General features: G+C 49.5%; 1 protein-coding gene across 6 annotated transcripts; it reads right to left on the reverse strand.

Annotated features, from left to right (window-relative positions):
- Positions 1 to 364: 364 nt before the first annotated feature.
- Positions 365 to 27,186, reverse strand: GNG12 (G protein subunit gamma 12). Of its 6 annotated transcripts, XM_013304903.3 has the most exons (6): positions 27,100 to 27,167; positions 23,453 to 23,579; positions 18,839 to 18,896; positions 18,112 to 18,209; positions 3,564 to 3,680; positions 365 to 2,512 (listed from the first exon to the last, which is right to left on the reverse strand). In XM_013304903.3, exons 5-6 carry the CDS (start codon positions 3,657 to 3,659, stop codon positions 2,387 to 2,389), a joined length of 222 nt encoding a protein of 73 aa, XP_013160357.1. In that variant the 5' UTR covers positions 3,660 to 3,680; positions 18,112 to 18,209; positions 18,839 to 18,896; positions 23,453 to 23,579; positions 27,100 to 27,167; the 3' UTR covers positions 365 to 2,386. The 6 variants fall into 6 exon arrangements, with proteins under 6 accessions (XP_013160357.1, XP_055671553.1, XP_027652648.1 ...); XM_055815578.1 differs by lacking the exon at positions 23,453 to 23,579 and having other exon boundaries at positions 27,100 to 27,186; XM_027796847.2 differs by lacking the exon at positions 18,112 to 18,209.

Genomic DNA, 27,186 nt, shown 5'->3' on the forward strand with positions numbered 1-27,186 from the left:
ACATTAAACGCCATCAGGAGCAGGCAGTTTCATGATGCTGCATTAGCTGCTGATCTCAAGTCTTCTACCTAAAATCGAGAAAGCACCTGGAAAAAGACCCAACCCCGTATGGTGGTTTTAATCCTACGCCTCTGATCACTGATGCCATCACGGCCACCTACAATCAACTCTTTTGTTCTCTGGATGTGTATGCAAGCGTGAAATAGATGCTGGCATAAATCCTGCCCCAGCGCTGCAAGGAAAAAGTTGAAAAATACACTTAACTCTCAGCTGTGGGGCTGGGCCAGAGCCACAGCCATGGCATGCTTGATGTTGGCCTGACAAATGCCAGGGGGTTCATAGGAAAGGAGTGATGGAGCGAGCCTGAGGAACATGCCAGAAGCTTTTTATTAGAAAGTACAGAGTTACAGGCCACTGTGGACACGGCGTGATGGGTGGGAATGATGGGAGGTGGCCACGCTCCAGCCCAGGGCAGTGTGCCAGCCAGGCCCCCCGGCCGCACCACCCCCAGACCCTGCTGCAGGCTTTACTTAAGGGCAGACAACAGGCAAAGGAAGCCAGACACAAACAGGGTATCTGCAGCTACACAGGTGAGGGTTTTTTTGAGGGCAGGGAGCTCTAACGAAATGAAAATGCAGATGGCTATAGGGACAAGAGATTAATGGGAGAACAATATTCAGGCAACAGCATGAGGTTATTTGCCCTCCCCGCGCCCCACGTACCTGCCTGCACACCTCTGAGCACAGCCGGAGTTCTCGGCAGTTAGTCTCCCGCACCCAAACTAAGTTATTTACTATTTTTAACAAGATGTTTTATAAAACGGTAGACACAAACACAGTAAAAAAAAATAAGTGTGGATCTACGTTATTGTTTTTTAAATTGCCACTAGAAAAATATTCTAATTATAAAAATAATTTGCATGTAAGCACAGAACAAGCGATACAATTTTGTCAGTCTTGTACGCTGATTTTTGAACTCTTTGTTAAAGAGGCTTGTTAAACAAATATATAATTTCTCAATATATGTATCAATCATGTGTATATAATTTAATATAGAAATGACCAATATGCAACAATTACAAGTGGTTAATAAATTCTGTAAATACCATTACAGAAATGCACTGTTGTGGCAGATGACAACTTCAACCTCTCAACCACTGGCTACAGAGAAACACATTTGTAGCCAGCTGAAGTCAGTATTATCTTCAATCCTGTCAAAATTTTCCGTTAATATGCAATGTTTGTATAAATAGACTATTAAAGTTTTATATATATATACACACACACACACATAGAGACTTTATTACGTGTATATATAAAAATCACTTACTTGATGGAAAGCCCCCCCCAGTTATATCTGCATAACCACAATCTGAATATAATTTGGCATTTTTCCCCTTTAAAAATGCATTTTACAAAACAAACCAAAAAAAACCCCAAAAAACAAACAAACAAAAAAAAGAGCCAAATTCTGACTCCCTGCATAAAATATAACTGGGACTTCGAGTGACAGAACCATGCCTCCAGCTCGGCACGCAGCCAGGGCAGGACTAGCGTGCAGCCTTTGATTCTTTTGACAGGTTTGTGTTTGGGTTTTTTTTACAGTAACACCAATTTTTAATTCGAGAAGAATATGCAGAGAAACAGAATCAAAGCTGAAAATTCTGCTTTTTCAACTCCTCTTAAAAAGCAGGAAAATAAATCTGCAGATCTCCAATTCTTGACATTTTAGGTTTTACACTTAAAACCCCCTGTCAAGAGAAGGCAACGTCTTTACTTTTCTAAGGCTTGTAAGGCTGCAGGCATGGCTCCTTGGAGTTCACCAGCAGTTGCTACAATCATTTTTCAAGGTAGCTTTTGCTAGATAATGCACTTTTAAATGTGTCTGTGCAAAAACTCACGCTACCAACACAGGCACACATACCCGTCCCCGCATACATAATTTTTTTAAAAAAATAAACGTAAAACCAGTGATGTTCAATCGGGTTCCTACACCTTCACCTCTGCTCCATCAGCAAAGCTCAGGCAACTTTGGTCTTGTTTGTGTAACTTGAAAAGTGAAACTGGGACCCACTCCTGGAGCAAACAAGACCCCCGGCTCACCCTGCCCATCCCACCACAGGGACGGCAGTGCAGCGCTCGCAGGCTCGATGCCCAACACCCCATTCCCTCAGACAAGAAAGAAGTTAATTCTGTTTGAAACCTCGCTTCCTAATAAAGATAGGGAACAGAAGAAATGCTTTAGAAAGCTTAAGAAATCATTTATACGCTTGGTAAAAGAACAGCTGCTCTTACACAGTTAATAGCTGGTACCTTACAGGGTATTTGCTTACATGCCCACCGGTGGCTGGCTCTGCCCAGGGGGCTGCGGAGGAGCCGCCGCCCTCCTATAACAAAATGCAAGTCTTCTTGTCCTTGAAAGGGTTCTCAGAAGCAGGTATGCCCATTAGCAACGGATCTTTCTTGGCATGTTCTTCACAGTAGAGCATTAGGTCTGCTGATGCTTTTGACACCTGCAGAAGACAAGGGGGGAAATAAAAAATCCACCATAAAACGGTGTTTCCTATGGTAACATGCTCGAACGTGCCAAGAACTGCCGACTTGTACAAAGCTGTGTGGGATGGGAGGGCTGCTCGGAGATGAGCACATTCTCTGTGCGTGTCTCCTGGGACAGACACGCTGCCATGGGCTTGCTCCGGCTTTATCTGCAGGGAGCAGAAGAGGATGGAGCCCGGTGCTCTTCGGTTAGCGTGTGACACCAGGCAAAAGTACTGCCTGGCTCCTACACGGCTTCTACAGAAAACTAAAAATAAAGAGGAAGAGTTTCAAAATAATACAGTAGGTTTGTAACAAGGAACTTCTTGGCTGTGAGGTTGGGGACAGTACACAGAAATGTCCTAGCTGTCGTGGGAATGCCATGCAGGGTCCCTCCTCGCACCCCCCCGCTCCCGAGGAAGGGCACCGCTGCTCGGTGCATCCGTGCGCTCGGTTTGCCGGCCTTCCAGAGGCGCTGGCAGCAAGTCAAAGAGCACAGCAAAGCCCGAGAAAGCAATATTACTAGTGTAGCCAATATCCTACCCCTGCTAGCTGGAAAAAAAGCTCAGCTTCTTTTCTTCCTTAAAGGAATCCAGTTTCCTCTACCTTCCTCCTCTTTTTTTTTTTTTTTTTTTTTTTTTAATTTATAATGTTCCTACACATTCACCTTCCTTGTAGATGCAGCATTCAGCCAGCCGAAGGATGGAACAAAAAAAAAATAATCACACAATATGCACAAAACTGGAAACACATACCTGCCTTCTGTTTCACACATTTGATTTGCACTTCCTATTTTGCTTTGGGTCCCCCTCAAGTCCATAAAGCCCCGAGCTACCTGGGGTACTGCTGGGAAGCGGCCACAAGAATTAGATTTACTCAGATTCGTTGGGATGAAATGTTGATTTCACATTTTGAGATGGGGAGAACACTGTACTGTGGGCACACACGCACACTCTGTGATTGCCCTACAGCTAGGAGGGGGGAAAAAGCAAGAAGAAACAGGAGGGGTGAAGAAGGATGCGCTCTCACCTTTATTCTTTCTATTGAGGCTTCTATTCTTAACTGCTGGACAGTCCTTCGGGCCTGAGCTATGTTGTTGGTCGTGCTCGCCGTTTTGCCAGACATTTTCAGCGAAGCAGTGAAGTTCTGTTTTGAAAGACACTGGGTTATTTTTCCAGAAGGTGGCAAAGCACAATAAACCGCTTTTACACAGAGGCAACTGTGACACGTTGAAAAAAAGTGGTTTGGTTTTTTTTTTTGTTTGTTTGTTTTTTGTTATTGTTTCACCCAACAGGACCAGTCAGCTAGCTGAGAAGCAGCTCGGCAACCGACGCTCTGGAACTAAAACACTCTTGAGAAAAAAATGCACTGAGCTCCTGTGCATACTTCTGCTCCACTCTGCCCTGTGTTAACAGGTGATCAGGGTTTACAGCGGGCACCACGCGCCCACCCCTACGCCTGCCATTTGCAGAGGGGCTGGATGCAACGTGGGCAGTCTCTGCCCCAGCTGCTGCCCTGCGGCGGGACGGATCCTGCCCCAGGCGGGGCCGGGAGAGAGGAGAGCAGCTGCCGGAGCGCTGGGATGGAGGAGCATCCCCTCCTCTCCCTCACACAGGTGGAGGAGGACTGCATGGCCGGATCCTGCCCCCTCGCTGAGTCCACCACAGCCGGGAGGATGGGCACGGCCTCTCCGCCTCCTTCAGCCAAGCTGCACGTCAGGGCTGCGGCAGCTTTACGACACGTCAGAGGAAAAGGAAAACAAGAAGGCAAAGTTCAGAGATGCGCTCCCAGCTGCTGGCTGCTCCCATGTGGCATCAAGCGGGGGTGGCAGAAAAAAACAAACAAGCTGCACTGGGACTTTTCTTCTCTGGGTAAGAAGGCAAAGCATCAATGCTGACGTGGGGCCGGCTCTTGGATGGTGCGCAGCAAGAAGGGAGGATGCTCTCCGCTGGTCTCAGCCGGCCGGTCCGGCAGCGGCCTGAGCACAGCCTTTGCAGCGTGACCCTCGTTTGCAGCTCTCTGCAGGATGCACGAGGGCAGCGCGTGCAGCTGGCACACAGGGGAGCCCAGCCCATGCCAGGATGCCACGTGCTCCCCTGCGGGTTGGACCAAGAAGACATACTCCCGAACCCACCAAAGGGCAAGGAGTGAACCAGGATCGGACGCGTGTGACCGCAGCCAGCGAAGGAAGACGTCCCGCACGCCAGCTCTGACTCGAGCCCAGGTCCAATAGGACAGGCAGCACCAGTAAGCAATTCAGGGTCGGTTTTGCTAGTGCTGGTACTGCTGCCCCTGAGCAGCTTTTCTGCAGACACTCCGCAACAAGGACCCCAACAAGGTTCCTTTGTCACATCCACGAAGGTACGCTTAGTTGCAAGCTGTAAGTCAGCACTCCGCTGGCATTCATGCCACGTGGGATTTCGAGGTCCTAACCTCCTGGTAGTCCCAGAAAACCTCAGCTTCTTCAGCTGTACATAACACGCATGGCATGCTCAGGCCTGTCCTGGCTATTAGACCACAATGAGCTGTCCCTTCACCCGTGCCACACTGATGGCCACCTCATCCCATCTTGCAGCACCTTTCCTGCCACATGCTCCTGCCATCCCTGGCTGTTTCTCATCCCCTGTAGCCATTCAGCTGCTGTTGCTGGAAGGAAACCACCCATGCACGGAACAGAAGGAGCAGGGAAGGGTTGAGGATCATGCAGCACCGTGTTCAAAAGAATATCCCTACAGGCACTGCATCAGCAAAGAGCTTATCGCTGAATTATTTGGGTACCTAGGAGTTCAAGGAGCAGCTGGTTTAGAACAGCCCCAGCCTGTGAACCTGTCCTTTCTGTGCCAGTCCTTGCACACAACCTCTAGCAGGACCGTACACAAACCCTGCTGTTTGTTTTCCACAGATCCACGAGAATAATTGGCTCCGTGGCTTAAATAATTTACCGCATTACAAGGACTCAAGTGCAATGTAGCTACATGTGACCTTTCCAAGCGCTGCGTACAGCATTTCCTTGTGGGCTTCAGGTTTCTCACGCCTCAGCCTGGGTAGCAGTGCTGTTTTTCCAGCCAGTGCTCATGCCTGCCCAGCTAGCTGGGACCAGCATTATTTTGTACCGAGTCCCCATTTCAGCACATGCTGTCATTTCCAGATTGCTCAGCAGGGCCCAGATTTTAAATTTTTTTTCCCTCCCTCTGCACAGAGCAGCCCTGGGTTTGAAGTTCACTCCCAGTACGCATCAGGCCACTACAGCCCGTGATGGTGAAGTGTCCCCACAGTAGGTGTGGGATGCCACAAAAGGCTGCCACACCCCCCCAGCTCTCCTGGGGCAGCAGTGCAAGCACCTGCAGAGCTTTCTGCTGGCTGGGAAGTGTGCGCAGCCCGCAGCGAGCATCCCCCATCCTGGCATCCTCAGCCTTTTCTGCTAGGAGTGATGCACCGACCCATGCTGCTGCAGCACTGAGTGTGCTCAGCTTTCTCTGCAGCCCTGCGATCTACCGGCGAGCAGTACTGCAAGCAGCATGCCAACCGGTATGTCACACTTTACAGCTCACGGCTGACTTTCGCTGCTCTTTGAGCATCCCAGCAGTAAACACCAACCAAAGCAGCCTGCTGCCCTCCCAGCTACCCCTGCACCAGCAACAGCAAAGCCCAGCGAGAGCAGCATCAGGCTGCACGTGGCACGCGGCACTGCAGAGCAGAGCAAATGCCAGCAGCGAGCTGCAACAGGAGCAGCGCAGAGATGCTGCCACAGCTGCACGGTGTGGGGGGACCTTTCTTGCAACAGCTTTGGGCACAGTGATTGCCAAGCAGCAGGTAAGGCTGCTGCTCACGCGTGGGTCGGGGGGACATTCACAACTGAGCATTAGGTATCACTAAAAACTTACTTCCTGCAACAAACATTAAGAACGTGCTCATGGATCTCTCCAATCTGCGTGAATCGGAGCTGCCGTGTTAACAGCCCCTATTAGCTCGCTGCCCTACTTTCCCCGTAACTCTGCATCCAGGAGGAAGAAAAGGATGGTGGCAGAAAGCATGAAACCCAGAACTAGTTTAAAGGCTGCACATGCTCCAAATGTCCAATTTCAGGGCAAATCACAGGAGGTCTTTTGTAATTTTAGAACCTTTAAACATGTGCCAGTTTAGAGATCACAGCTCCAAGCAAGTGCCCTGCAGCAGGCAAGGCACCAGCCGTTATCAGGGACACGCTGTGTCTGAAGCGTGTACCTTTCACTCCTCTACGTAATTTCCACTCAAGGTTTCTGCATGCAGCGACTAGGAGTAAAGCTGCAGCAAAGCAAAGGAAATTTCAGCAGAGTGGACGCCTGTGATGGGGGGCCAGGGAAGCCGAGCTGGCAGCACACACTGCCAGCTGACTCACCCTGAGCGCGCAGAACAGCTTGTAAAGCATGGTTGCTTCACCCCTGCAACAGCCAGGTCAGTAACCTGAGCCTTGGTTTGTGGCAGTCATCCACTGTGCCAGGTCCCCACAAGCCCCTTATTGGCCCAAAATTTCCCCCAAGTTCCTGCTGTGCTCCAGGGAGGTCACTTACAGACCAGGTTGCACGTGGTTCACTGCTTACCACCCATGGAAGGTAATTAACGCAAAATTAAAAGAAGCCAACAGGATTTTTGGTCTGCAAAGCAGCTCTCCCTCTATGGCACTGTCCTAACCGCAGACACAGGCACTCATCCTCACCTGGCACACACCGCCCTGCCACTCCACAGTGCCACGAAGGAAATGAGCCAGGACCACCCGCACAAAACCGGCTTGCTCTCCAGCCCTGCAATCCCTCCTCCATCCCTCATTTAATCCATAAGCGGCGAGGCAGGAGGTGACAAATCCAAACCGTGACTCAGCACAGGGCAGCTGAGAGGCAGCCGTGACCGTGCAAGGCCAGGCAGTGCCCGGAGCACCAGGCGTGAGACCCCCACTCCTGGGAGCACGCACTGGTTTTGCCAGACCCGGGCTGCCATCTCCCAGCGCCCTCAGCTTGCTTACTTGGCATGGCTGCGGGTATGGACTTCTGGGAGCGTTGTTTGCTCCTGGGAGGTGTGATGCCTTTGCATGCTTTGGCTGCAAGGAGGAGAGTTAACATGCACGGGAATCTGAAATACCCTCTGTAGCAACATCACAACACAAACTCTCAGTTACTAACCCAGTTCCACCATACTGCAGCCCAGTTATCGCTCACCAGGGAGCCGTCACATCCCACAGCAAGCACACAGTGTATGCGTCCTGAATTACTAGTATTTGTAGCACCCAAATATTAAAATGCATTCTGATGGCACATTTAGTCATTCAATCTGCAAATTACCCAAGAGGAGGAGGAGTGCTGGCTGACACAGCATAAACACCTTCTCCTGGAAACAGTCATAAATCTGTAAAGGTTTAATGTTCAGACATTTTGCTTTATTGCTGGGAAAGAGCAAGCTACTTGAGGCATGCTTCTCGTTGTAAGAGATGATAGGAGGTGTATGTTGAATGCATGTCATATTATTTGCAAAACACAAAGTGAAAACTCTCTGGAATTCAAGGCAAAGGCTGTGGTGCACTAACCACCTCTGACGTAAGCCCTGCAGTGCCGTGACTCAGACAAGATGGCCTCTTCCATTTCAAGTGACGGCCAACCGAACGAGCGGGGAGGCTTGGACCACAGCAGGCAACACAGCAACGCGCTCTGTGCTTCACCACAGGCACAAAAGCAGAATGTTATAGTATCAGGAGAATTACCTCACGTCCTGAGGGGCAGACCATCTTTTAGCCGACGTGAACTGGCAGGGTCAGGACCACGTCCAGGGCTTGGTGCCGCAGAGAGGGGGACACAATGGCTGCAGAGGACCCGTCACCTGCCCTGGCGCTGCCACAGGTCCTGCCTGTGGGGACCCCGACCTCTACAGCCACTCGCTGGAGGCAGTGGGAAGGACCAAGCTCAGGCTCTCTGGGACTCTTGACAGCAGCACCCGAACCAGAACAAGCGTAAGCTCCACCAGTAAACCTGCCCCATGATTTTGTGATGCTGGTGCCAGGCGAAGGGAGCCAGGAGACCTGCACGTCTTGGCACACTGAGGCTGCCCAAAGAGCTGCTGCCTCGGATCCGATGGACAGCACAAGCAGGCTGCATGCTACAGCACCGTGTGCTCATTTAAAACAGCATTTAGAAACACAACAGGAGTCTTTTGTTACTAGACTTTTGGGGCATTTAAGCTGATAATTTGAGGAATTTAATTCTTGAAATGCTAATTGCTAAGCTCTAGTTCCCAGAAAGGAAGTTTAAAAGGACACGGATTTGGTGGGTTTTGTTCAACGCTTCCTGCCTTTGCTGGCGTGCCACCAGAAGTGGGCAGAGGGAGGGCTGCTCTGCTGCTGCTGCCCCCTTCCAACACACAAAAATAGCGCCTGGGCCCTGTTCTGCTCAAAGCCATTAATACCTTTGGGCCCAAGCTTTGAGACTCCTTCCCACTGAAAGCCACTGATTCCAACGGGAAACTACCGCACCGAGGGTTTTGCTGAATCCGGGTTTCATCACCTAATCCTGGTGCTCAATGAGGCCAAACGGCTGCAGAGCCCAAGTTAACTAATTTGTAAATGGTAACAGGATCATCCTCACAGGCAGTGCCTCCCCATGCCAGCACAGCCCTCGGGGCTACTTGCTGCTGTCTCCCACCCTGGCACCCATCTCGGGGTGGCAGACTGTGCTCCCCAGTAGGCTACGCCATGCCTACGTGCCTGAAGCAAGGCATGGCTCACCGAAAACACCAGCGACCCTTCCCCGGGCCCAAGAGAGGTGCTGATCCCGTGTGGGAGGATGTTCTTGCTATTGGGGTTGTCATTTCTATAAAAAATCCTCCTGCCCCAGCAGCAGTTGAGGAAAAGGACCTTGCTACAGACAGACAGCGGGTCCACAGGCACCAGGTGGGAGACACGCAGATATAGAACAGCACTTGGCTACGTGGAACCGAAATGATAGAAGAGGAGTTTAAACAGAATTTCTCATGTTTAGGTAGTACTCTTAAGAAAAGATAATAGATATGAGACTACTGGCTACTTTGGGAAATTTAGTCTGCAAAGAATACAGTGAGAAATCAGAAGACCCCACGTTTTGAGGGTTTTGATCAGAATAGACCCACAGCGCCAAAGCCCTGCGTTCACCCCACTCCCCCTGCCTCCTCACCAGCACCGGCGGGCACCTGGGGCCGAGGTGGCCAACTGACCTGTGCGCTGGCACAGCGAACCCAACAGCTTCGCTGCCATGTGGGTATTGCCCAGAAGGACCCACAGAAGATGGCCACAGCTGCAAAAGCTTCCTCATACCCAACAGGCTCACATGTTCATGAAAAATGAGACTTCAACCAAGAGATTCCAACACGTGCTGTTAGAGCTGATAAATGCAGCTGCTGAATGTGATAATGAACTCTGCTGGTACATTGCAAACCGACTGCAAGTGCTTTAAAATAATAATTTCTGTGGTAACAAGGAGCTGTTTCACATGGACATGAAAGCATGGATCCACTGCAAACCGAGCCCAAACTCTCATTCCAGACTGCAGTTTTCACTTAGTATACTGAAAAACTACAGGGTGAAAAAACACGCCCAAACAACCCAAAGCAATTTATTTTTATCAAGTAATGCATGCAGTAAGATAGGTTCGTGGATTCATGGAGTTCTCCAGTTTTAGTATTTTCTTTTTATAAAAAGACCTAAGGTTAAAAACAGATACTGCAAAATTAAAAGACAAACTGTTCTGCTCTCATTTCACTGGGGCAAGCCTAGGCTGACTTTACTCAGCCTTCTCTTCCCCACCCGCAAGCCACAACCCCAAAACCCCTTTTACCACTGGAGAGGTTTGAGATTCTCTGGAGTCCCTTCCCATCCTACACGAATGACCTCATTAGGAAAGTTTCAGTGCTTATTTTCCCAGCTGGTTAGCTTTGTTAATAAATTAGATGTTTTAAAAAAACAACCATCCAAACCATAACATTTGAAAATTAAATTGCTGTGTTTCCTCATCTTCAAACAAACATAGGCAGCATTACTTTAATAGTCCTCTAAGATTACTAAATCTCTTCTACAGAGAGATTTACAAACAACTAGGTCATCACCCAATAATACTGTTTTCCCTCCGAGTTCCTGGCAACCTACCCTAATAACTAAACTGCTGCAGCCATCTCGAGATGCAGGATTTCTCATGGGGTACACTTGATTTCAGACAACAGCAAACTGCAGAAAACTCCGCAGATTTGTATCAGCGGCATATGCAGTCCTGCAGAACCTGGGGTTTCATGCCCTCGGAGCCCAGGGCAGGCTTTTCTGGGACAAGGACGTCTCCCAGGAGAATTAAGTCACTCTCTAAAGAAAAGACCACTTTGATGGGAAGGGCACCATTCCAGTTTCTAGGAAACAAGCCTTCATGCCCAGCTGGCAGCCCTGAGCCAAAAGCAGAGATACCCTGAGAGCCCAACTCGTCCCACCACTTTCCCCATCAGGATCTCTCCATACTCAGTCACAACTATTCATTCTCTATTAAACGGACCAAAACCCAAGTTCCAACAAGTTTTTCCATCCACCACCTAAGACAAAACACAGCTGGTGTGATTTCACACTGTTCTAGGCAGGAGGCAAGCTGGGGGTCCCCTGCCCGCTGCTGCAGGCACACGCAGTGAGTGACAATCTCTGTGCCTCGCCAAGGGATAAAGCTGAACGAGGGCTTGCCAGACCTGAGGTTGATGGTGACAGAGATTCCCTAGCCCCAGAGCAGCTGCGGGCACGGCTGCAACTCTCACTTGCCTGACTCACAACCTAAAAAGAGACAAAATAATCAGTCCCACCAACAGCCTTCTCTGGTCACTGTGCCCAAGGCAAAGCCTGTCTGCAGAAAGTGCTCTGAAAACATCAACAGCTACATAGATGATTCTATGATATTTTTCCAGCTGTGCCAGCTAGTATAATAACACAAGCAAGCTTTTGTGCCTGTGTTCCATGCTGGTGATCGAGGGGCTCACAGGTTTGTCTACCTTCTCCAGCTATGTCCCCCTACATGCCTGCATTTTGGAGCCCCCAGCTGCAAGGCAATGGCTGCAGCACTGTGTTTCTTCTGTGAGCCGGGACGATCTATCTTGATTTTCAGTGCCAAGCACATCACGCAGCTTTGATTTTTCCCTTCTTAATACAAGAAGGCTGCAGCAGACAACAACAGTGAGACAGACAACTGGGAGAAGTTTCCATTGCAGTAGTCATTAACCCTGACAGAACCCCTTGGCTTGCTGCAGAGGGGACAGATGTCCAGCCCACAAACACGCTCATGGTCACCTTTTTCCCTGTTCATTCCCACCTGTGCTCAGTTTGAAAGCTGTCAGAAGCAAAAAGAATGATTATGGGAAAGGTGCTAATAACAACGGGAGGGAGCAAGACTGCCTGCCCTCTCCAGGTCCGGCAGACTTGCAGAGGCACACGCTGGGTGAGGGCTCTGTAATTAACAGCAGAGTCAACAAACCAATGGATCAAATATGCCAGTGGGAAGGCTTAGCTCATCCTTTGGGGAAAATACCTTTTTCCATGGAAAACCAAGGACTTAAGTTTGTTCAGAAGAGGAGGATGCTCACCAGCTGCACTTTGCTGGGGAAACACACGTGAAACTTCCACGCACTTTATGCAGGATTTTTTTCTTTCTTTCTTATAAATAACAACAGAAACACCTGCAACAGGTGGAGCTGCCCCTCTTCCCTAGAAAAACCCTATTTTTCAAGGCCTTGCCCTATTTCTTTCTGCAGGGTTTACGTAATGAGGTTAAAATACAGCAGGCGCTTGGAACAGCCGCGGTAGGTACGCAGCTAGGCATTAAACTTGAGCTCCAACTGGGATAATTAAACACCAATCTATCTTTTTTACTCTTTTAGATCCAGGACTTACAAGCCACCTGCTGAGTGAAATGTAATTAAATCACCACGGCTAAAGTACACCCAGGAATCACCCAGCAGCTCTGCCGTGAAGTTCCCCGTTTGCTCCAGTTATGTAAAGTCAGCTTATACGGCAGCTCGAAACCCCAGCTAGCAGTGGAACAAAGGTTCAGAAGAGTATCCTGTTACTGTTTCTTTGGAAGTAAACTAGCTTTTAAGTCAAATACCTCAAAACTGTAGATCAACAGAATGGATTGAAGAAAACACAGGACAATGACACTAACAACTATGTCAACTAGAAGCATACAAAACATACAGGGCTTTAACACGCCAACAGCCTCTGGTTTGCCAGGGCAACAGCCCACAGCTGGGGGTCAGTGTAAATCTAAAGTTACAGCTAATCTGCAAATGCAAGTTTCTAAGGCATCTCCTCTTCCCGAGCCAGAGAAGCTGTGCTGTGGGTGATAGGGGCCCTGTGCCGAGGCAGTGAGGTAGAAATGCCCTCTGTGCTCTGCCCTGGGCGCAGGAGCTGCAGGGAGGTGGTGGCACGACAGGGCTTCAAATTTGGCAAGGGAACACCGGGCAAAGGAGAACACGAGCAATTCCAAACCCAAGAGGGACCAGTGGCCTTCCTGGTGCTCCCTTATCCCCCCGCAGCATGCTGCCCAAGGGGATCCCTCCTTGCCCAGGGCATTGCACAGCACCCACCGCACATGGCCCTGCAGCAGCACCAGCCTTAGCTTGGGTGCCCCTGGCTGCACGCCCACAGGACAGAGGGCTGAGCACCCCAGGGAGCCACTGCTGCTCCCACACCCAGGGCTGAATTGCTGCTGGGAGCTCCTCCAGCTCAGAAATGTTGGGATGCTGCTGCCCGCTTCTGCCTGCTAGAAACAACAGAAGCAAACATCACCACAGAAACTATTTTGCTTTTCTTAAAAACACAGGAACAGGGATAAAAGAAACAAACAAGCAGCCTGACAAGTTCAAGGCTGGGCTGCATCCAGCCCGTGCCGAGCTGGGTATCGACGCTAACACTGGGCACGGCTGGTACCGTCTCTGCAGGACGGCGTGGCTGCCGGGGGAAGCACACACATCCCGAGGAGCTGCTCAGTGGTGCCAGGTGGCATTTGGGCAGCATTTCTTCCCCAAAACCAACCATAATATGGTACCATGGGAGCTCATGTTTAGTTTCAGTGATTCCGCAAGAAATGCTGCAAGTTTACAGTGGAACTGCCCCAGTCCTGCAACCTGCCCAGTCTTCGCTGAAAGAGTTTTAAGCTGCATCTGTTTCGCATATCCCTGCCAATAATAAAGATTCTGCCTGCGGCTCCCCAGGGCTGCCTGCAAAACCATTTGGCAGTGAGCTTACTTGCCAGCACCAGTCTCCCTGGCACCCTTTCACTCCAGCCACCTTCAGCTGGGACTCTGCAAACCATTCGGTAATAACACCATCAAACCCCAAATCCAGTTGTCTCCTCTTACCTGCTTGCACTCTCCAGAGCTAGCAGGAATAAAAAGCCAGGACTTATTCCTACTTCTGAAGTCAGCAGTTTTGCTTCTGAAAATACAGAGAGTAAATTTGTTGGGCAGGGAAGTGGAAATTTTATGGTTGCTTTTACTCTGTAAAGCTCCTTGCCTCTCCTGAGGCTGAGCCTTGCCATTGCCCAGGGCACCGCTGGGACAGTACAGCAAGGAGCTCATCACCTGTTTCTCAGCAGGGTGACCCCCCAGCTAGGCAGAATTTTGCAGCTCCTCTGCCCCACGCAAAGACTTTGTCCCATTCCTGATGGTGAACAGACCCTCCTCTCCCCCCTCAGCACTTACCCAGCAGACCTTCAAACGTCTGCCCTGCACCACGCAGCCCAGCAGCGGTCTGCTCCAGGGGGAACAGGCGCTGCAGGAGGCAAATATCCCCTTCACCCCCCACCTGGTTAAGCAGGTCACGGTGCACAGGCTGGGGATGCTGGAAGGAGTGAGAAGGCAAGAGGAAGACAGGCTGCAAGCAGCGTGGGGAGGCACTGGCAGCTGCCGTCAAGGTTGGACCTCATGGAGAGTGGGGAAGAGGAGCTGCAATGGCCCTTGGAGAGTATTGCAAGGAGGGGGGCGATGCCGGAGCTATGCAGTGGGCTACGCACACCGCTGCTATGTGTGGCTGGCGCTGCAGCAGGGTGTGAGGTATTTCGGTGCAGGATTTCTTCGGGTTCCCCAGGCACTGCGAGTGCTTCTGCACGTGCCGCTTTCCCAGGCACTTGTGTGGGAGCGTGAAGGCTGCTGGCTGGTTGGGACTTGAATGTTGGTCGTTGGTTTTCCTACGGGGCCTGCTCAGGAGCAGGTTTGTTACGACTTGCAGAACCTAAAAACTCTCCGAGTCCAAGCCAAGAGGCCTGACGCTGGCATTAAAGGCTGTAGCTGAGTGCAGAAATAAACAACTCTATTCCAAGGGTGCATCATAGCGTAACCAGGTATGTCAGCACACAGAAACGCGGTTGCACGCAAGCGCCAAGAAGTCTCTGTAATTGTGGTATTTCATGGCCTTGATTTTTTAATGTGTAGGTCCCTGATGGGAGAACCTGTTGGATGAATCTCAAAGCGCCTGGCACCACCCTAAGCCAAACTGCTGTCCTCTGCGCTGGAGCAGGCCTGGAGGGGAATGCTGTTTGCTGTGCAGCATTTAGAGCTCCAGCGAATGCCAACACGTGCTGCCCCCTGATCCTGCATGCCCCCGCACACAGCAGCACCTTTCCACAGCTGCCTGGTGAAGGGGATGCCAGCTCCCATGGCTGGCCGGGCAACTGTGCTCTCCTCTTCCTGCACTGAGGTCAAGCAACCCGGTGTAGGGATGCGGCTGAGGACCCCCAGGCCCCTTCCCCAATGGCATCTTCTCTCCACTGTGCAGTAGGACTGGGCACAAGCCTTTTGCTGCTGCCCAGTCCCTGCAAGGGAACCCGCACGGAGGGTGGGAGAGGTACAGGGTCCCTGACGGCATGTGGGAGGAAAGGCTCGTCCAGGGGACGCCTCTGCCCACCTGAAACTCAAATTGCCCTCAGGGGTGCTTCTTCTTAACCAGCATATAGAGTTGAGGGGCATGAAGGACGTGCCTCGCGTTGGCAGGACAGGCAGCAGGCCCAAGGATTTTATAAAGGACTTGGGAAACCAGGATGCATATCGAGCGTGCAAAAAGACTGGAAGGGTCATTGTGGAGGAAGCACAGGGTGAGCAGCCCTCACCTGCCACTCCTGCCACGCACGGCCCAGCACAGGCCAAGTCCTGCACACGCATCTCCGCAGCACCTCTCTGGGAGCGCTCTTTATCACATCCACACCTTCAAAGTAAATACTACAAAAGTTATCCATGCTCATCTTCCAGAAACGGGGACCCACTGTCCTAGATGAAACCCTAATTAGAGAGCACTGGAACAAGGAGGGCACGTTCAACACTCCTCCTGCTCCAACCGGTTGCTCTGCTCTGAGAAGGAAACATTATCTCCAGCAAAACAGCCCCTTCCCAGCTCACCCACCTCTCGCGCCTGCGCGGGGTGATCCCATCATTGCAAAGCTGCACCCCAGCCAGCACCTTGCTCTGGTTATGCAGCCAGCCTAGTTTTTCCAGCGGTGGGTGCAGCCAAAGGGAAAGCCTGCGGCGACTGGCAGGGCTCTTGCCGCCCCGGCCCCACTACGGGGCCGTGCTGACACCCAGTGGAAACCACAGTGAGACGCCCGGCTGAGGGATATTTTCCTGCTGCTATGCTACTAAATAGAACGGAAAATAAAACCTGGTTAACAGGAAAACATCGGAGCCCTGCCCTCAGCAAGAAAACAGGATTCAGTGATAAAAAGAAACGGGGATTAAAGATGCTTTCTGGTAATCTCTCTTTATGACACCTATACCACGTGCGACAAAAGGAGAGACAACGTTGTGCGATTCACCAGAGTTTACAGGGAGGAGGAGGACTCAGAGACACTCATGCACCTTGCAGTTCCAAACACAGTACCCATGATGCAAACTCCCCAGGGAAAATGGCAACGGTGACTGCTCACAACCTCGCTGCTGGCTCTGGGGGTACCATGGGGGGCTGCAAGCAGCCCTCCCCCTGCACAGCCCCAGCCAAGGCCCAAATAGCTCTCAGCAGCTGCGGTGCCTGCGCGAGCTGCCTTCACAGGGGACCAGCAGCCAGGGAAGGTTTCTGCTCCTGCCTCTGCAGCTACTGCGAACCAAACCGCCAGTAGCAGCGGTGACAGTGATAGCTAGCTGGTTCCTGGCAGGCGAGAAGGACTTGATTTTTAAATAGTTATCAGGCAAGATTTACAATCGCAGCACAAATATTCTATACACGCTAGAAAAAGTTTGGGTTTGGTTAAAAGAAAACAAGATCCTCCCCAAACAAAAACAACCACTTTGCGTATTCAAGGATCACGCTATTACAGTGCACACAGAAAAGCTAAAACATCTGGCAGCTGCAGTACTTGCCCACGGTGTTTTCGGGGAAGGACACGGATGCTTTGGGATGCATGCCCTACACAGCACCGCAGCTGAAGGGAGCAGGGAAACTCAGATGCCCCAAAAGACCCAACTTCTGTTTTCCTGGGGCACAGAAGCTTCCATTTTGTGCAGTCACTTGCCCTTTTATACAGTCCGCACAAGTACAGATCTCATGTGTGATGTGAGCTTGAAGCAAATGCAGGGACAAGGTTTTACACCTCAAGAGGTATAAGAGCGAGCTGAAAGCGGGGGACAGGCACGCCTCAGCTCTGTTCGGTCCATGTGCCCCTTGTTTAGATTATGGTATACATTAGCAGATTTCAAAACTACTTTTACAGCAGAAAAGATACAGCAATGACAAACTCCCCTTCCACCCACAGCTCTCGGAGGAGGTGCAGTAATTAGGGCTAAGTTAGCGATGGGAAGTCTGGGCATGCCGATACACCTGCTTTCCCCAGAGACGAGCATCTCGTTGGCGCACACGAAAAATAAAAGCTCCTTAAAGCACGGAATGCTGATTCATCATGTTTGCCTCTTCAGAGAATTTACACTTGAGAATATTTAGAGATTTTACAGTCAAGATCTTTTTCTAAATTATAAACAATGTTGCCAGTGTCTTAATTAGTCTTTCTAAAATGCATAAAAATCCGAAATAATGTGAAATGAAAGAAAACAGACAATCCCAAGATATTCAGTTGGATTTAGTGATCTGGGTATTGAATTAAGGATGCGTTCCTTCATGACCTTCATTTCACAAGTTATGCCAGCCCCATCCTGCTGATCAAAACCGAGCTACAGCTACATTTGATTTTCAAAGTCAGCTTACATACATATGATTCTGTCAAACCCAATTTACTTGTTGGGAAACGAGTAGTGGAAAAGCCAGCTTCTATTTTCCTCTGCATTTTTTTGTGACTTAAGTTTTTATATCTTTAGGACAAATGAAAGCCGTGAGAACTGACTTCTAGATCAAGGTTACCTCGAAAAACTTCTGAGCAGTATTATTCTGAAGACATTAGCCTGAAGTCATTAGAAAAGACAACCTGCGCTCTCTAACAAACTGCAGTGCAGTTTCTCCACAGAAGGTACCTGTTTCTCCCTGCAGGGCACTACCCAGCTAACTCACACCAGGTAAGACATACACAAACTACAATGAGACATTTGCAAAGAGACTTTTAGTTGTACCAAAATCAGTTCATCTTACAGCATGTAAAGCAGGAGCGGTCGTGATTAAATCACCAGACTGGGAGTCACGAGATCCAGCTTGGCCTCAGGTTACGTGACCTTCAGCAAATTCTTAGTCTGAAAGAGAGATAAAGCAGAGGATGCTGGCAGGAGCTGCTCTGTGAGGAGCTCCATGGTTCTCAGCTCAAAGCCACCGAAAGGGTGCGAAGCATTTCACAAGCTTCTTGGCTATACGAATTTATCAAAGTACCTATTTTAAGAACAGGGTGAATATAGGAATCGTCTGCATTCTGAGATGGTCAAACAATATAAACTTAACACAGCAAACAGGGAAATTATGAGGACTTGCACACTTGCCCCTTGCTAACTGGTGGAGTAAACAAGGAAAAGCCTAACCGCCACGGTAGAAGCAGCCCATGCAAAATAGCATTTCTGCTCCCTAATATTAAACGTGAGTGCAGTCAGGCAATTAAGAACGGAGGTGACTGACTGTCAGCAACCCCTGTTGCTAATGCCTTAGAGCAGAGAGCTGCCAGCGCTGTACCAAGCCACAAGCACAGAGTCTGCCCGGCTGCCATGCCTGCCACAGAGCCGGTGCCAGCCTTGTGGCCTCTCCTCCATAAGGCTGCCACGCATTTTCTATTTGTTCTACTCCAGAATAAAACTACATCACTGTGGTTTCGGACTTGTCACGCTGCTTCATATTTTGCATGAAAGAAAGGAATAAGCATGTACGGGAAACTCACCTACACAGGCAGTCTCGCTACCTGTCCAGCTTGCTTTGATTTTATCGGTGTAATGGTCCTGGAACAGAGCAAAATAAAAATTTTAAGTGCTTCATAGTGCAAGAAAGTCAAAGCTAAGAGGGGTTAGCACTTAGGGTTTAATTCTAGTCACGAAGATCACAGTATTTTGAGACTGGACTCACTAAAAAGTCTACCTCAAACCTGTCTTACGGCCAGCTCTCCTACTTCCCTTCCCGAGGACACAGCCATGGGCAGCCAATTTCCCCAGCCACCTCCCAAATGTGAATGAAGTCAGTAAGTTTTCACACCTTTCTTGCGCTGCCTTCTCACTGCTGCTACGGCTCCTCCTGAAGCCCACGCTCCTGGGCAGAGGTCCCACCCTGAGCCACAGCACACGAGGTTTAGAAGCAGCTGTTACAGAAAAGCTACTGGCTTTAACATGAGTTAAACTACCCAGGATAAAACCCTGACCCCGTTTATATTAAGTGCCAGTGTAGCCGGTGCTGAGCGCATGCACTACTTTGCCCTCTGTAGACCTCTCTGGGATGGAAGCCTCCATTGATATGTTCTGCCAGCTGGACTTAAACAAGAGGAGAAACAAACTCAAGAGCCCACATTTCCTACAGAGGCCTTCACACACCCATAAAAAAAACCTCGGAATCTTATCAATCCTAAAAAGTACAAGTTCCTGCACCAGATACGGTTCACTGTTGCAAGACTGACAAACCCAGTGCACACTATATCTAATACCTTTCTTCAATTTTCATTGTATAAACCACTGATTTTAAACTGAAATTATATGACAATGACAATTCAATGAGGGCAACAATTTTTGAAGAGTGTTGGTCATGAATGACAGTAGAACTGGGCACCTGATATGTAACCCTGCATCACCAAGAACAGAAACCAGCAACTGGAGAACACCTCAAAGATCACAAGGGTTTATTTGTTTAAAAACATCTATCTACAATACAAACACAAACCAAGTTGGGTGCCTTGATGCTATGGGTAAAAGAGAAGGTGACAAAAAAAAAATAAAGCGACATGCCTTCTGCAATAACTAGAGGGGGGGTTTCATTTACAAGTAAAGATGTCTTTATTCGCATTGCTTTGCTGCTGCGTGAAGTCTTAAGGGCATGCACGTTCAGTGCCACACACACACGTGTACAAATATACATGTCAAGTTCTAAAACCAGCAAATAACCATCTAACATTGACTGGCAATTGCTACGCTAACGCACGTTTATATACTTTTGTATTCCTGTAGAGACACCCACTGTCAAGTACAGTGCAAAACACAGATTATATGCACCAGGCACTTACTAAACTGGAAAAGCAGCTGAGGCACAGATAACTCATTAACTAAGGACACAGCAGAATCCAGGACTGCCACTGACACTTTTTGGAAGAAAAACAACCGCCATTTGCCAACAGAGATCTGGCACAGAGCCCTGGCGCTGCTCAGTAACCGGCCGAATAACGCAATTAGCTACGAGATTTACCAGCCCCGGTATGCACGAAATGTAGAGCCAATTCCCGGCATGCTAAACCCAGAGCGATGCACAGGGGCAAAGCAATGGCAACGACCACCAGCAGGGAGAGGGCAGGGGCGGGTGGCCGCTTGGGCAGGCACACCGTGGCACAGACTGACCACGACTGGCTTTGGCAGAGGGGCTGGGCTAGCACGCAGCCCCCAGCCTTCACCAGGCAGCAACAACGGGGGCAGAGAAGCCACAGCAATTCAGTTCCCTCATTCCCAGAAAAAACAGGGGAAGAAAAAGCACTGAAAGTTCCCAAGGGACGGTCCTTAGCAAGGCAGAGAGGTACTGGCAGCACAGACAGCATCCCCTTTATAAATCACATGGCACTTCCCATGTTGGAAACGGCGTCAACATTTTAATAGCTGCTGTTAAAAGTCATTCCGTGGAGTAGGAAAATAAATTGCCTTCAAAAAGAGACTGCCTCGTCGCAGCCAGTCCTTGTTGTTCCAGTGCCAAGCTTGTGCTTTTGACACACAGCAAGGAAACAAAAAATAAGTGCAACACATAACCCTCCTTTACATACATGTGACGGCTGCATAAAATACAAGTTTTAACAGAATAGCTTCTGCTTTACTTACCTGTGCAAGTTCTCACTCCAGTCACACACCCTGAAAATTGTTAAGGGAAAGTAAGAAAATTTTTTATCTACTGACTTCTGCTTCCTGATGGAGATCAAAATACATAGTCAAAAGAATCTTTAATGCACCTAAAAAATAAATATGGCTCATTGGGGCCAATTTCCTCCCTAGAGCCATAAAGCCTCAATATTCCTGCCTAATCAAAGCTCCTATCAAATTAGTCATAAACCCCCACAAACCCAACATTACTAGCATAGTTTGAGGCCAGTGTAATGCACCCCCTCCAAAACCTTCCTGTAAGACATGCTGCATAGTCAGAGCGTAAGCATTCAGAGGTCAGGCCATCCTTGGGAAGGAATAAATCAGGGAAGGACACGTGGGAGAGAGAAGCGAGGAAATGCCGCTGCCAGACGCGTCCCAGACCCTCTGGCCAAGGACAGCAGCGTGAGCCCGGATCCTCCCGTGCTGCAGGCCCCAGCAGCCAGCTCCAGCTGGAGCATCCCTGCTTTGCAGGACAAATCCCTTGCAAGTTTGACAGTAACATAAACCAGATTCAGCTGGGAAGAAGACGCTCCATCTCCCAAAACTGCCAGTGGTACTTTCTGCTTATCCCAGCTCCAAGCTTACACCAAAAAGCTTGAATATTTTTTTTTTTTGGCTCAACTGAAAACACAGCTGAAAAGGTATTTTGGGATCTGCTCAAACTTACCCAAAGCAATGACTGACAAAACAGAGTTTTGAGCACTTTACTTACAACAGCACCAACTTTTACATTTTTAGGGCAGCAACCCTGATAGTTTAACACACACCCCAGACAGCTGTGAAAAGCAACAGGAGAACGTAACATCTTTTATACCATACCCTATAGCAAAGAGGAAGATGATGCAGGAAAACAAAAGTTTGGCTGAAAGATTATGGCTTTTCATTAAGAAAAATAACTAGCTCTTTCCACTTAATCTCATTTCTGAGACTTCTTGTTGCACTTGCTTAACTTCCTCCTCCTCCGCACAGACCCTTTTCCTGGCGAATGAAGCTGGCGATGCTTTCGGAATTATTTTGGTTCAGAAACAAAAGCCTCTCGGGCTTCTGTAGAACTGCTACACAACTGCAAATTCATATTTCATGCTGGTTTATGTTCACCTCTAGTATTTCCTACAACAGCGTAGCTTTCCAGGGAGGATAACTTCTTGCCAGCTGTGCTGGTGGTGTTTAGTAAGGACAACTGAAGAGCGGAATCAACAAGGGAGAGGAAAATCATCAGTGAAAGATTTTGAAAACACACGAGAAGCTGCACCACACTACAGCACAGGATCCTTCATGAGAACTTTCTTTTTCTAATGCAAACTACAACGAACCACCCTGGGACAGAATTTCTTGCACTTCACTGTGACAAGAAATAACGTAATTACCTATGGTATTTGCTCGATTTTACTTTTAAAAACAGAAAGGAAATTTTCTTCTGGAAATACTTTGGCTATTCATCGAGATGATTAATGACATGGCAAAGAACCTTTTTTTCTTTTCTTAACTGCAAAGGTATACACAGATACATCAAGCACCTCAGAACCACACACTGTACCAGATGCAGAGATAATTTAAGCCCAAAGACCTAACAACAGAGGACAGAAATCTAAACATAACCAATTAGGGACAGACAGCTCAGGAAAGGCCTTTCTGGAGACAAACTTCCTACATTACAACCAATTTTAAATTAAAACTTACAATTTATAAGCAATCAGAATATGCCTGTTTCTGCCTTCTCCTCTGCAAGGCCACCCTTATACCCTTCCATCACTGCCAAGTCCAACTTCCCAACCCTTCCCATGGTGACTCCTGCTCCACAAACCAGACCCACAGCACTAGCTTTCATGGCCACGACAGTTTTTCCTGGTTCTCAGCCCATTTTTCCCTTTGCAGCGATACCCACTGGTCCCTCGTGAGAACACCGCACACCTTTCCTTACGCTTCCCCAGCACGACCAAAGGAGGCTGCACAGCGGCGAGGGCAGCACTGCATCCCACAGCATCATCAGAACCTGCGAGGGAGGGTTGGTTGTTTTTTTCTCTCCTAGCACCACAAAACCTCTCTTCCCCATGGCTAATCCTACATCCCCACTACAAATAACAGAGCCACCCACTCCCACGTGCATTTAATGTCAGCTTTTGAATTGCCCAGTTCTTGCCCCAGCAAGGGAAAGAAGCGATTCCGAGTATCAGCATCTACCCGGGAGAGCTTTCGCACAAAGATTACTATAATTGCGCAAAGATAACTATCATTTAGAGAGTAAGAGCAGGCGAAACCTCCTCTGTGTGCTTCAACTGCCTCTGCACAAGGAGAGGTTATGAACAGGGAAGGGATGATTCAACAGAGCACCGCTGGCATCAGCCTGTGCAGCTGCCAGCGCAGCCCGGGCCGGGGAACTGGGCTGCCCCATCCCACAGATCAGCTTTCCCGCCTGGAGCCGCTCGGGAGAGCTGGCATCAGAGGATCTTTACCTGCACAGCAAGTGAGGGCTCTGAGCAGATGCTGCGTGTTGGAGCAGAGGCACAGCAGAGGGATGCAGTAAGGCTCGGGTCACATATACCTCCAAAACAAATTGTGCCAAAAAGTAACAGCAGGTTTCTATAGACACAGGAGAAGGGACAGGAAGAAAAATGGTGTAAATAAATGGAAGAGTAAGCCTAGTGCCTGCTTCAAGTTGAGCTGACTGTTTAAACAAGAAGGAGACAACCCAAAGCTAATACATGAGCCCTGGGCGAGTCCACGTGAGCCAACAGGGGCTACCACCCCTCGGGCGGAGGCTCGGGATCCACAGCATCCCAGGGGCCGCATCCTGCAGTCATTAGCTGCTTCAATACAAATAATCCTTACAACAGAGTTTTGTTTTGTTTCGGTTTGGTTTTCACTCTTAACTCCATCACATATGCCAAGACACTGATACAGATACAGGAAGCTGAACATAAACACATTGACTGCTTTACCAAATATTCAAAGGAACACAACTAAAAATATACAGTCAGTGGCATCCTCAAGCATCTCAGAGCTATGAACCACCCACACCCACGCAGGCTACACTGCCCAGGGGTCCCCAGAAACTAAGAGGCTCACAGGCACGGGGTACACTGTACCCCAGCTCCCAGTTTTAAGGACCTCCTCCCCTCCACGGACACCCGGCTGGAAGGAGGCTGAGCTGCTCCACAGTAACGGGTGCTATGTTGTGCTGCATGGGAATGCTGGATCCCTCCAAGCTGTGTGCCCCTCTGGGAGACAGACGTACCCCCACTGTGCTCCCACCTCCCCTGGGTAACCCCACCACTCCCCTCACCTTCCCGCTTCTGTCTACCTCAGAAAATGCCACGGAGAATCCTAGTGTAACTCAGCCACTGTGAGGAATTTTGTCACTACCTCTGCTCTTTCTCCTACTTCTCATGAATCCTTTTACAAAACAGCGTGAAAACTTTTTGCTCACGTCATTAATATTGTCTCTCCTCCCTCCCTTCTACATTCCTCTATTTGCTGCCGAGAGAAGAAAAGATGCCATTTCAGAAGAGACCACAATGTTGAATACAAGATGAACGTTCAGGTTCAAGAAAACTGAGGTCTAGTTGTGTAACATTGCAAAATTCAGAAGAGAGCTGCACAACTCCAGCAGTGATTAATGTGGAGCAAATCCCGAGAGTCATCGAACATCTGCAACTTCAATTTCCCAAGAAATGGCAAGTCCACAACTACTTCCAAGATCTGGGGAACTTGCTTTCTGCTCCAATTAAAGCTAATGAAAGTTTCACTACCGATTCCCACCTCCATGCAACAAGAGCATTTCTGTGCTAAAGCATGAGACCCGCAAGCCCTACCCATTCCCGCAGCTTTTGCAAGTGCAGATGAATTTGCAGCAATACAATCCTCCCAGGAATACATAGCTTGGCCAAGGTCGCAGCGGTGTTTCCCATGCTAACTATAAGCTGCTTGGAAAGTACTCCTCTCCGTCCCCACGAAGCCAGTTCCTGTGGTAATCTCTGCTCTGGCAGAGGGGTCAAAGTAAGAGGGCTGAGGGTAAGGATTTATTGGGCTGTACCATGAATTTCTGGAGCAATTTGAATTTGCTTTTGCAACAGAGCCTCATCAAAGCATGATACATCAGAGTTTGGGAAGCTGAGCCCAGGAAGGAAGCACGTTCCCACCCTGCAGAGCTGTCATGTTTAGCATCTCCCAAAACAAAACTCACCATTTCGGCATCACTTGAAGGGACTGCGGAGCCATCATCATGTTACTGTGCATCTCAGACCTCACTCTAGAGAACTTCTTTTGAATCTGGCTCAAATATCCCAAGTCTTTTAAGGAACAGAGCCCAGGAAATGAAGAATCGTCAGTATTCATTAAAAACGTTATTAAATAGCCAAAGAGACGGATCTTTGAAGCAAAAGAAGTACCTGAAACCTACAGCCCAACTCAATATTTGCCTTTAAGTATAATGCCAGCAAGAGATCAGAGATGCTGGCAGTGGTTCTGACAGCGATGACTGCTGTTTGGGAGCCCTCAGAAACATCTCCAAATAGCAGGAGAGCGTAGTTTTTAAAGGAAGGTGGTCCCGTCAGCTGGGTGGTTACGAAAGTGAGCTCGACCGAAGCACTGGACTCCATCCATTGTTCAACTCCAGGATTTATTTGCCGCTTTAATGCTTGATTAAAGATATCCTGAATGACTACAATACATTCAACGCAAGGATGAAATACAGGATTGAGAAGTCATTAACTGCATACTAATCCCTCAATCTCATTTAGTGGTACTGGAGTAGCATAAAATGCAACTGCTATCCAGTACTTGCTATTTACTCACAGAATTTTATTACTAAACTGATTTACAACCAAGGCAAATGCAAACAAGTAACTTGTCACTGAAGCTATTAGCCCTAAGTCAATAAAAATGCCGGCTAACAACCTGACAAATTGCTGTGAATTCAATTTGATATGCCATACTAATCAAGCTGGTTCCTGATCGTCAGAACTAATGAGGCCCAGCTTCCTACGTATTCAGCTGGGCTTCCCAAGCCCTCCCCTGCATCGCAGTAACTCTGATGTCTGTCCCCATCGCGTTCACTGTGACAAATCCCCCCTGCAAGCTCGAAGCCACACACCAACACGGGTCTTGCTGCCCTTCCTCCAGCAGTGATGAGGCCACAGTGTCCCCCAAACACCTGCGGTGGGGCCGGTGCTAGCGAGGGGGGAAGGAGACGGATGGGCTGGGACAGGCATCAGCCCGGTGTGGGTGCCCCCTCCCAACAGCACCAGGCTAAACCCACCATCTACACTTCAAATACCCTTTTTGCTCCCCCCACAAATGAAGAATTTGAGCTTGGAAGGCAGTATTGCGATTTAAGTTACTGAAGTAAACTTATTACTGCAACAGGGTGTGTAATCTCAGTATCAGCACGAAACCTCCTTGAATAATGACGCTTACCACTAATTAAACTCCTTCCCACACTAATCCCACAACTCCTCACACATGGGAAACTTCCTCTGTTAAGTGGAGCGCCGCGACCCCAGGGGGGGCGAGGGGAGCCCACCATCCCACAGGTGGGAAAATCAAAACAAATACAGCATAAATGATTTATCCAAAGGCTGGGGCTGCCCCTCTGCAGTCCCCTACTCCCAGCCCTGCGCATCCAGCGCTGCCATAGGGAAGGTCTGGACGGAGGGAAGGCCTGGACGGAGGGAAGGCCACGTGCTGCCGCACAGAGCCTGACTCCAAGGGAAAGGCCTATTTATTTTTTTTTTTTTTTTACATAATTGACCAGATCTCATCCCTTTCAGGAGCCACACGCAACTTGTTGAACCATATCAAAGCAGCTCCGGGCTGCGTGCAGACTCTCGCCGGGGCTGCTCCTCAGGCGAGCTGGAGAAGGTGCAAAACAAACACCCCACCAGAGCCCAAACCACCCCCAAACCCACCCGGGCCCAGCCCTCCCGCCGGGCCCGGCCCCGCCCGCGGCCCACCCAGGGGGCCCCGCCGGGGCCTCCCGCTGCCCCACCACGGCCCCGCAACGTGCCCCGACCTGCGGAGACCGAGACCCACCACCGAGCCCCTTCCCCACCGCCACAGCCCCCCGGCCGGTGCTTCTTCCCCGCTCAGGCCCGGTACTCACCGCCCGCCACCCGTCTCCACAGGCGACCGGAGAGAGCGGCCTGGCCCCGCCCACCGCCCGCGCTCGACCCGCCCACTCCCTCCAGGC

This window comes from Falco peregrinus, chromosome 10 (genome assembly GCF_023634155.1).
Source record: "Falco peregrinus isolate bFalPer1 chromosome 10, bFalPer1.pri, whole genome shotgun sequence".
In the NCBI taxonomy this organism is placed as follows: Eukaryota; Metazoa; Chordata; class Aves; order Falconiformes; family Falconidae; genus Falco; species Falco peregrinus.